We start from the raw sequence: 12,057 nt of genomic DNA, 5'->3' as shown, positions 1-12,057 counted from the left end.
GGTTTACAATGTTCTGAACAGTAGAAGCAAGCCGTAGGACAGCTTCTCCTCCCTCTTTCCCTTGCCCAGAAGATAGATCAGCTCTCTGAATTAAGGAGCCCAAGTCTGGACTCAAGAACAGATGAAGGCTGAAATACCATGTTGACCACTTTTACCAACTTGAAATGCAGGTAAAATATCATCTTCCAAATGAAGCATTTCAATGGGCTTTGACCTCATTGGTTAAAAATGTAAAAATGAAAAATGTTACAACAGTGTACAAAAACAACACATTGAAAGCAGAAGATGGAATTTACCAGTCATATGTCAATAGAAACGTTTATGTAACTGATGGATGGAGTGAAAATAAATACCATTAGTGAATACACTTCCTGCACTTGGATTTACATAATGCTGTAAGTTTCTTTTCAGCTATCAGGAACATTAAAGCCAAGTTCTAAAATAAACTGAACTCAGACCCAAATCAAGGGAAATCAAAGTTAAACCAAAGTTATAAAATATAATAATGTATATTCAATCATGCTATCAATAATGGTATTTTATGGTTGTTAAACATCAAAATTTTAAAACTCATTTAATCTTAATATTTCAGTTTATATTTTTGCATATGTTTAAGACTATGCACATTATAAAAATACAGTATACACAATATAAATATACACATTACGTAGACAGCTCTAAATAAATTTAATTCACAAATGCATCATTTGTAGATATATGCTCAGATTTCTTCCCAATAAGGTATATAACCAAAAAAAGTTTAAAGATCAATGCAAAAGAGATCGGGGGGAAGGAATTATGAGGCAATTATATCATTCTCAGCTTTAAAAATCTCGCATGCATATTTAGAACTAGAAAGACTGAATATTTCAAAAGAGAACATGAAACAAGTTGGTGCCATATTTCATTTCATATATAGTTCTACTTTAGATTATATAGATAAAGTTAGAATGATCTTGAAACAGATGGTAGTAAAATACTTCTAGAAATTAAATCCTTTTCCTGATGATCATCACAAATTTTTAGAGTAGCTGCAATGAAAAAAATAATTGCAAAATCAAAATCACAAAAGGATTAGTTTACCAATTATATATATATATACACACACGCACACACACACACACACACACACACACACATGTATGTATAAAGTATTTTGATAATGCTTTCAGTGAAGTCCAAGAATAAATATAGTACAAATCTATCTCTCCCAAAGTGGTCCCATGTAAATTCACCTGAGAGAGACGCAGAGTCTAAATTCAGTCTACACTCTACTGCAAAGCAAATACTCCATTCTTAAAGTTCTCCACTTGAGCTATTTCTTGGATGGTGCATCAAGTGTGTACATTAACAGTATAAAGAAGGAGTTCTCAAAAGTGTCATCTAGGAACCTCAGGAGGAACCCCCAAGGTCAGAACTATGTTTATAATAATACTAAGATGTAATCTGCCTTAAATTTCAGGAATGTGTAGTGGAATTTTGCAAAGACTACATTACACGTGCTAACACAACACACTAAGTGCAGAAGCAGATGAGAATCCAGTAACCTTCAATTATGCCAGACACTGAAGAGATACAAGGAAATGAAGAACACTACTACTACTCTTTTCATTATTTCATTTAAAAATCTCATTAATAATAATTTCAGTATTTATAATTTTCTATTATAACAAGCACTTAGTTAAAATTATTTTTTAAATTTTTAAAAAAGATTTTCTTTATCTATTTGACAGAGAGAGATCACAAGTAGGCAAAGAGGCAGGCAGAGAGAGAAGGAAGCAGGCTGGTTGTAATTTTTAAATGCAATGTATTTTTAAATTTCTCGATTTTAATTAAGAATACAGTAGATATCTACAGATGTAACTCATATAATCCAAAGGCTCTTTGGAATTCTTAATACTACGAGTGTAAAGGGGCCCTGAAACCAAAAAGTTTGAGAATCATCAGTATTATGCTAGTGACTAAAGATTTGTTTACAGAGTAGGTTACAGTGCTTATTTTCACACCAAATAGCGCTAGTAAGAAATTTTGAGAATTTAGAGTTCTCCAGGACTGTAGATAAACAATTAATGGATTTCCTTTCAAGTAAATTACTACTTAACATCATATGTTAACATCATGTTAACATATAACATGATGAAAAGATAAAGGAGTACACTAATAAATGTTAAAAAAAAAATGGTAACACTAACTTTTCACCACCTTCTAGTAGATTGTGACCCTTTTTTGAAGTGTCTTACGACACTGACAACTTTAGACTATCTTCCCAGTTGGATCTAATGCCAGTATTCTCCTTAAGTAAATTTGGGAAAGGGCTTTGTCACTATATCCTACAAATGAAAGCAGTCCAAGTTCCAAAACGATTTGTCCTGGTAACAAAATCCACTCCCACCGAAAACATTTTTTTTTAGTCTTCTTATAATCTTGGGAGTAAAAAAATGTTAAAAGTTTAAAAAAATAATTAATAATCTGCCAACTCACTGAAATGTAGAATACCAATTCCCAATATTCCATAATGCTAGTTGGGTAAACAGCACTACAGAACTTAGCTGTATGTTGCTGAATATGGTATGACCTTTCTTTGTCATATAAAAGACACACATTTACAGACCCTCAGGTCTACCCACACATGTACACGTATACCTTCATAAGTAACCCACACAAACGTACTTTTAAAATCTGGGAGACTATGTATCAAAATGGTAGAGCAGTAATCTCTAAGAAGTGAGATTTTGGGTGAATATTCTTTCCTATGAATTGTCGTTTTTCCCTCCTCATCTTTCTATAGCAAAATATGTATTATTTAACAAAAATAAAGACAAGTTTCAAAAATAATTTGGCTCAATGTTGACAAGAATACTGCCTAAATCTTTTCTTATTTAGATCAGTGACGCTCAGCCACAGGCAATTTTGCCCCCTATGAGAAAACTGGCAATATGGGGATGCATTCTGGCTGCCTCCACTGGAAGGTGGTGCCATGCAGGGCAACAAAGAAGGTTCTGGTGCAAAATATAAACAGCGCTACTGCTGCTGAAAACCACTGATCCATACTGGGTTCAGATAAAATGATGTATTCTGTGACCAACTTTCTCAAGCAAACAAACAAAAAACCCAAAAAACAAAACTCTCAAATGAGCTCCAGGCACACCTTTTATGGAATTACTTTAAATCATTGCCTAAGCCAAACATTGAGAGTTAGCAAATACTTATCAAACTTTTCATAACTTAAAAGGCTTAAGAATAAAGTTTTTACGAACAAAAGTATTGGTCCATCACTCTTCTGATATAAAAACTACTATGTGTTCACTCTACGGTTTTAAATACAGCAAGCAAAACCCAAGCTAGATTTCTCAGCAGTTATAGAATGTACCGTCAAAGAATATCTATTTTAAATAAGCTTTTTTAAAGGGGTAAGAAATTTTAAAAAGAAATGAACACAGAAAGGTGGGAGAAAAACAAAACCATTTGTAGCTGTAAGTTAAAGTAGATGTACCATTACCATTGTATGATGTATTTTTCTACTGGTCAAGAAACTTCATAGTAGAAACATTTTTAGAATGTCAAGGCAATTACCCAAATCATGCATATAATAACACAACTTAAGAACTTGAAAAATAATGGATTAGGTAAGAGAAAAAAATATTGTTTTCATAATGCTTCCCAAAATTAAAAAAAAAAAACAACACACACCAAAATTAAAACTGTAATTATCTCAATATAGTGTTCGAAGTGGCACAAACCCCACTGATACATGGCTTAGCTCCTTGCCAACACGTGGTACGGCACAGTTTGGCAGGTTTTTTAACCTCTGTATTTCACTTAGAAGTGACACCATCTCATAGTGTTACTGTACAATTATCTGAGATGGACTATTTGAAGAACTATTAAGAGCACTATTAGAATGGTGTCTAGCATGGTCAATAAATGCTGACCTGCTATTATTATTACATTTTAAGTATGCAAATGAACTGAACTTACCAACATCACACATTAAAGTCTTTTTATTTTTCCCCTCCCCAATTTACTTACGTGCATTATCCCCTTCTGGAGGTTGATAAAAAGAAAGGCCCAATGATACTATGGCTGCAATTTCTAGTATAATTAAAGTGACATCTTGTAATGCTTCCCATACTAATTGAAGAAAGGTTTTTGGCTTTTTAGGAGGTATAAAATTCTTTCCAAACACTGCTTCTCTTCTCTCTATATCTGCAGGGTTTCCACTTAAACCTAGTGAAAAGAAACAAGTTTCAGTGAAAAGTTTTAAATTTACAAATGAAAATACCTATTTTATTCAAAACATATTCATCACACTTTAGATTACAATTCCTAAGATCCCTTTGATAGGATTTTTATGCATTAGACCAAATGTACAGAATTTAAATCCCTGAAAAATGTGTACAGTACTTTAAAAGGACATTTCAGGTAGACAGCTCAAGATTGGATTAAGAATTTTCACTTTTCCAAACTGCTTATTTTTGATCAAATTACTTTATACCATCTTGTAGACTGCCAGAGACCAGAACTGATATGACAGCTCGATGGGTTTTATATTGGAATTAAACATCTCCCTGACCTTTACATATGATGTTTTTGCTCCAAAAATGGGGAATTATGTATTTATTTGATTTACTTACAGAATCTTGGTTAACTCACTCTTATTTACTAAAGAACAATGAAAAGTTCATTTAAACTCTAAACCTTCTCTACTAAAATGTCTACTACATACTTGGTACTGATAAAAGATTTGCAAGTCACAAAAACCAGAAACTTAGGATGATTTTTCTTCAGAATTTTATTTTTAGGATTTAGTTCCAGCTTAAGAAATAGGCAGTGCCAATGACTGCACCCACAGTCACTGCAAGGGAAAAGATGCATCACAGGACACATAGTATTGATCGCCTGAATGTAGAAGTGGAAAGCTACGAGGGCAGAGGTTAAGAGAGAGCTGAATGAACATCAATTTTGCCTTTCCTTCACCTCATCTAGCAGGTCCTCCTCTAATTTAACCCTGCTGATCCTATCAAACCTAAATATATTCCCATCAGCTAAAGCAAAGTTTGCACAAAATTACATTTTTGTTGGGGGGTTATGAAAACACAGGTAGCAGTGACAAATGATTTGTTCCCTTAGTCTGTTTAAAAATATCAAAGAAGGCGGCAAAGGTACCAGAATGATACCACTTTCAATTTATCATCATGAATTTAAATTTATAATTAATTTAGTTAACTTAATCTTTTTTTTGGGGGGGTTGAAAAAGCTCATTCTAAGAGAACAAGAAAGGAGGGAAAACAGGAAAACAGCAGATTACTGGAAGGCTCTTGGTTTTCAGTGTTTCAGCTGGTGATCTCAATGTGGAGGCAGGCAGAGAGTGGAAGACAGAACAAAGAAATTATGCTGCTACAAAAAACAATAAGAAATGAATACAAACTTTTTAAAATAATTATTGACTTTGTTAACGTTATCAAGAAGATTCCAGAGATGTTTTTATTAGCAACTGTAACAAGGTCAGTCCATTCTGGGCAAAAAGCGTTTCAGATTATCTGATGACAGAAGTCATCATCTGAAATCTTCCACAGAGCTCCAGGCTTTGAGACAGAGTTTAACAGAAAGAAAGGAATCAAAGGACTATACTAATTGTGATCAGGGGAAAGACAGTATGAGAGAAGCAACTTGCAAATTATAATTTAGGAGCTACACAGTTTCTTCTGACTAGAGCAATGCTCCCAGATCACACCTGGCTACAAGCAGTTAGTACTGGTTTCTGGTTTAACTGAGGGATAGGACAATCAATGTAGTGATGTTTTCCACAAAACAAAATTTATTTTAAAGAACTAAACCTTGCGATGTTCTGAGATTATGTGCTTGCTGCTTTTTGAATTAAGTGTCCTTTCTTTCATATAAAGATATTAAATAGTAAGTTTGTCTTGTATTTCAGTGATCTTACTAGCAAAAATAAAAGACTGCATTCCTTCCCTGTGTCAATCACCAATATTTTTTTGCTAAGAACTCATCTGAAGATATCGGTTCTATCACTTAATAGGACCTATCATTAATTACATATTTATAACACCTAGTAGTTTTAAATATCACCACTATTAACTATAAAAATAACTGGCCAAAACTTACATTGGTTATAACAGAGGCCAGTATTTTATGTTAATGCTGATAAAAACATGTCTTTAGCCAAAGAACTAAAGACAGCTTAAAAATGTAACTGGAGGAAATTTAGAAAATAAAAATGCAGCTGGTCTTAAGGGTTATTGTAATTCTTCTGTACTACCATCAAGCACACACCTAGGACATTAACATCAATAAAGTTATCTGGTTTAGGAACAAGAAGGCCTAGATTCCAGTTCACCTACTAAAATTTTGCACATAGGACTTAACTTCTTCAGCTGGGGGAGGGGTATTAAAATTTGTTGGTGTAACTTACAAAGTTGTTTAGAAGGGCCCAAGAAGAAGGTACAAAGTATCAAATCATAAACTTAGAATAACAGTATTAAGTAAGGGGATGACAAGTTACAAACTGAACAGTACAAGTTTAAATTACACTTGGGGGGCAATTAATTTCCATAAATATAAAATAATAAACTTATATAATATAAATACAATGAAGTTAAGGGTTTTATAACAATAGTCTGTTCCCCAGCAAATATCTACTACTTCAAGGGACGACCCTACATCCGGAAGAATCACTATGAACTAGTTATACATTCAGAAGCTTATATTACATAGTACCGAAACAAAGAGACTAAGTAACACAGAGAAGACTAGTATTTATTCTACTTGTAACAGAAACCTTTCTACAACGGATGGGTTTTAAAGCACTGCAGTAGTAACTGATCTCATTTTAATCCTTGTACAAAGTATAAACTGAAGAGTTCAAGAGTGGAGGGAAAAGACCATTAGGGAGGAAGTTGCTGTACAAAGTAAGAGACGATGGTGGCCTGTATCTGAGTTTTTAATTGGATCTACCAATTATCCTGCAAAAAGATCAGACAGAACTTGCTAAAAGACTGGATGTGGATGAAAGAAAAAGAATAAAGAATAGTACTAGCATTTTGGGGGGGGGGAAGGGGGGGTAGGGGGTCTATACATTTAAATGGATGGATACTAAAGACGTTTACCAAGATAGAGCAGGCTTTGGGAATCGCAGAATTGAGTGGGAAAAGAGAGGCAAGAGTTAATGGTTTTCATTTTAAAGATTTACACAAGAGATGCCCATTAAATAAACCAGAGGAGATGTCTGTGAGACAGCTAGCTAGCTGTATCTGGAACTCAAGGGAGAGGCCTGAATCAGAAAATCATCAATGTTTATAGAGGATTCTGGAGCCATGGGCCCAATGAGAGTTCCCAGAAAGCAGACGGGAGAGAAGGTCTGAGACAAGAGCCTTGGAACTCTCCCAACATTTGAAGGTCAGATAAGGGAAGAAAAGCCAAAGGCAACCCAAAGAAACAGGTGGGGATGAGGGGGAGGGGCTCAAAAACAAGCTCATCTAATACTATGGAAGTCTAGAAAAGGAGAATTTTTTTTTTTTTAACAAAGATGAATATCATGTGGATGATTCTGTCAAATGAGTAAGATGAAGACAGAGAATGGACGACTGGCTTTCACTAGATGGAGGCTGACAACCTAGATTAAGAAATATTACAGTAGAGTGTTGTAAAGAAAGTCTGATTAGAAAGAACTGAAGAGAGAACAAGAATTAGAAAATGAGTGGAAACTATGGTCCTAGAACTTCTTCCAGGAGTATGATACAACAGAGAAAAATAAAGCAGTAAAAGTGAATTTAAAGTGAGTAAATAAAACCCATTAGGTTTTTAAAAAGCTGAGTAATAGATATTAAGGCAAGTAATTTACCAGTGTAAATAATCATATAGAGAAGACAACACAAGAGACACAGGCTAACACTAGAGTAGAGCCTTTGAAGCGGCAAGGGGAATGGAATCCAGGGTTTAAGTGTTAGCCTGCTCTAAGTGCAAGAGAAGGCTTCCATTGTTAGGAGAGAGCAAAGTTCTTAGGCAAAGGGAGAGAGCTAAGCTGAAGAAACTAGTAAGGAGACTACATGGTCTGAATTTTTAAAACAGTGTACATGTGACATGAAATCATTAAGTATAACTTATGAATAAATATAACAACAAATCTTCTGCCTAGTACCACTGGCTTAATTGATGGTAGTATAGTGACAGTGAGGCAAAGGGCATGTTTAGCACTGATCTCCTCATGGCCCAGTTACCTTCACAAACAGAAAATGTATTTTTAAAAACCATCAAAGGTAGTTGTAAAAATGAATAAAGAAAACCTGATTTAAAATGAAGCTGGGGGCACCTGGGCAGCTCAATCATTAAGCGGCTGCCTTTGGCTCAGGTCATGGTCCCAGGGTCCTGGGATCAAGCCCTGGGTCGGGCTCCCTGCTCAGTGGGAAGCCTGCTTCTCCCTCTCCCACTCCCCCTGCTTGTGTTCCTTCTCTGTGTCTCGCTCTGTCAAATAAATAAATAAAATCTTTAAAAAAATCTTTAAATCTTTAAAAAATAAAATAAAATAGAGGTAGATGCTATGAAGGGAAAGTTCATAGTGATACATACATGTATCACTCATGTCAACTTAAATGACAAATGGACGAAGATTTCCACATGCCTCAAGAAAAACAAACGACTTGCCACTTGCAGCCAGTGAGAAAATGCTGCAACACTGAGCTCTTGCTCTTCTCTAATGAAGTCAGGTTCAAAACAACTCTATTAATCTCCTCTCAGAACCTAATAAAAGCTAGCCTCCCCTCTTGTCTCCTCAGACTTGCCTATGGCTCACCATATCTGCCTGCCCTGACTTGCAACATCACTGCTATTCCTGAATATGCTTATCTTTAAACTGTTTAATTAAATTACCACTTGTTTCATTTAAGGTTGTTATTACCTGGTGTCGGAAGTGGGATCTGAAGGAGCTGAACCCCTAGGAAGTAATGACCCTCACAACTGTTTTCTGGATCCCACAAAACACTCCTTGAGCCCCTTGCACTCTTCATTTCTGTGAGTTGTCTTCTTCCCTTGGGTTCAGTCAGTCTCCTCTAGGATTCAAGTTCCCTTCTTTTGGTTTAGCTCTCCAGCTGTTATCTCAGGTCTGCTTTTGTTAAGATATTACCCTTCTTGGTGAATACACTTTTGTTTTATGTACTTCTACTCTGAGTAATGGGATCCTTAAAATCCAGAAAGTTAAGCAAGCCACCTTCTGGCATGCCTGTCTATTTTACATCTAAACACTATGGTTCCAGAAGCTGTAAATATCTGTAAAAATGGCAAAATCTTACTAAAGACAACGTAGAATTACAATGGCCGTTATGAGAAATGTTCCAGTTAGATAAGATCATTTAAGAAGTAAACTTGAAAGCAAGGACTATCAAATTAAACAGAATGAGATACCTATTTTTACTGGCATGCAGAAGCCTCCAAACCTCAAAATTCCAAAATAGCTTTAATGAAAGATTTGTTGTAAAAAGGCTAATGAAAATGTGAAGATACAAAAGTTACCTAAAACAAAAGGCTGTCAGACTGACAAACATTCTCATACAGCTCCCCTCTTTGAATATTCACTCTAGTAATCCTGTCTGAATTGCCTTTCCACTCCGAAGAGACTATTAAACAGTTACCTTTTCAAATAAGACCACCTGAAGCTACAGGCAATTCTCCTCAGGTAGCTTTCATTTCTTGGTCAAGGGCCACAGTAAAGACCAAAGAAGGGTTATAAAATAACTTCTTAAACTCAGAGAAAATCCTCTAACATTTTAATAACGGGATTAACTCCAGAGATTAGTGAATACACAAAAAGGCAGAAAACATGACTGGAGGCAGTGGTTGGTGACTGAGAGGAAATTTTGTTAAGGTGCTCTCCTCTGTACTGAGGATAATACAGTTGGATGGTTGGATTAAGCTATGATGTCATTTAAGTGGCAACCCAATTCTTTGAGGAATTGGGAGCAACTATCCTCATCTCACAAATCTTTGTAAAACTAGAAATGCAACTCTAGAGGCAAATTCAAAGTCTGCCCATTTCTTTTTCCCAATCCCAAAGCCTGCCCTATTGATCTTTAAAGGCTTGTAACTCCCATTCTTCCTTGTGCCCCTGAGGTGTATGCTAAGGTACAAACTTCAAGGAAGTAATTTTTTTTTTCAAGATTTTATTTATTTATTTGACAGAGATCACAAGTAGAGAGAGAGAGAGAGAGAGAAGGAGAGAGAGAGAGAGGAGGAAGCAGGCTCCCTGCTGAGCAGAGCGCCTGATGTGGGGCTTAATCCCAGGACCTTGGGATCATGACCTGAGCGGAAGACAGAGGCTTTAACCCACTGAGCCACCCAGGTGCCCCAAGGAAGTAATTCTTATCAGAAGAAAAACAAAAGGTGGAAGGGTCCTTTGAAACTTCGCTTCAGCCATCTGAGCAGATAACCTTAACTTATTCTATCTACTAGAAAACTTAGATCCAACTTCTGTAATGAGTAAAGAAGTAATAAGGTAATAAAGTAAGTGATAAATAAAGTAATAAAGTAATAAGGTCTGTCATAAGTAAGTAAAGTAATAAGGTCTTTATGTCTGTTTTATGCTTAAGCTTATCTATCTATATGTGTTGTAAACATGTAGCATTTTCTACCTCCAAAGTATTACTAAAATTAATTTGTAAGAGTTCTATTTAACTGACTCAGATGTGAATTAAGTATTCAGAGAAATTTTCTCAAAAATGTAATAGAAAGTAACCCAAATGTTTTTCAGGTTTCCATGATTTGGCACAATCTGTGGCAAATAAAAACTAGCTTAAGTTTGGTTCCACGAAAATAGACATGTCTTCAGAGTTACCAGCATTAAATATAATGTAGACAAACAACTTCTACTGGTTTTACTAATCAAATAAATCCATATTATATCTGTTACAAAATCTGTCAACAAGAAAAGCAGCTTGGGAAAATGGTTGATTTTGTCTAATGTCTCATGAAGCTTTGTGGGTAATCTAAACGTTAACTGTTAAGAATGAGTAAACTAAATAAATGTAAGTAGGATAAAAAGGTTTTAGGTGAACTTTTCAAATAATCGTCCCAAATCTTTTTGGTAACCTGAAACCTTAAAGTTTTGCTAAATTAAGTGATGAGTTAAGTTAAATTCATTAACGATACAGATCATTTCCAAATAAGATAAAACACTGAAACATATATTACTGAACATACAAGCTTTTTGCTCCATTTTACAGAGGAACTAGATATACTTGAGTCTAAGAGTATATACGTTTTAGGCATGCTTAAAAATGTTCTATGAACAAGCATGTTTCCAGCAATCATAAGAAAGTATTTGTAAGTCTTTCAATTCACAGAAAGCTAATGGAAAGGGCAGTTCAGAACTGTTTACTTCTTAATTAAGCTAAGGGTTAAGGATTCTAATTAATATGTGTGCTTAAAACTACTAGGAATAATAAGAGAAACATCTCCATATGCAAAAAATTTTGGATGGGGGTTTTTGGTAAAAGAAGATAGAAAGGAATAGACATGCACTTTTTTTTTTTTTTTTTTTTTAAGATTTTATTTATTTGAGAGAGAGAGAACCATGAGCAGGGGGATGGGGTAGAGAGGTAGAAGCAGAGCCAGATGTGGAAATCGATCCCAGAACCCTGGGATCATGACCTAAGCCCAAGGCAGATGCTTCACCAACTTAGTCACCCAGGTGCCCAGACATGCACTTTTATTGAGGGAAAGTCTGTTACAAAGTGACACTGGTTATTTAAAAAAAGAAAAGAGGCTGGTTTATTGAAACGAGCAAAGACAGGATAAAATCTAAATGTAAAAAAGAAAGGTAGGTCTTTGGAAAACGAAGATTTGGAAATTTTAATGTGCGGTCAAGCTGGTCAAGATTAAAATAAATTTATTTAAAAATGAATTTTAGCATGGGGAACCTAGGTGGCTCAGTGGGTTAAGTGTCTGACTCAGGCTCAGGTCATGACCCCAGGGTTCTGGGATCCAGCCCGGATAGTCAGGCCCCTGCTCACTGGAGTCTGCTTGTCCCTCTCCCTTTGCCCCCCCCCC

The 12,057-nt window shown here is 35.4% G+C and overlaps 1 protein-coding gene across 1 annotated transcript in view; it reads right to left on the bottom strand.

The window, feature by feature from the left end:
- The window catches only part of LOC111142249 (ATPase plasma membrane Ca2+ transporting 1), a 125,604-nt gene that overhangs the window by 47,261 nt on the left and 66,286 nt on the right, over positions 1-12,057 (bottom strand). Inside the window, exon 3 of the mRNA XM_022495296.1 lies at positions 4,030-4,227. Within this exon, the coding sequence (XP_022351004.1) occupies positions 4,030-4,227 (198 nt within the window). The remainder of the gene's footprint in view (positions 1-4,029; positions 4,228-12,057) is intronic.

This window comes from Enhydra lutris, unplaced genomic scaffold (assembly GCF_002288905.1).
Source record: "Enhydra lutris kenyoni isolate GAN:26980312 unplaced genomic scaffold, ASM228890v2 scaffoldscaffold7, whole genome shotgun sequence".
In the NCBI taxonomy this organism is placed as follows: Eukaryota; Metazoa; Chordata; class Mammalia; order Carnivora; family Mustelidae; genus Enhydra; species Enhydra lutris.
The sequence above is the reverse complement of the archived record's forward strand: the minus strand, read 5'-3'. Positions and strand labels throughout refer to the sequence as shown.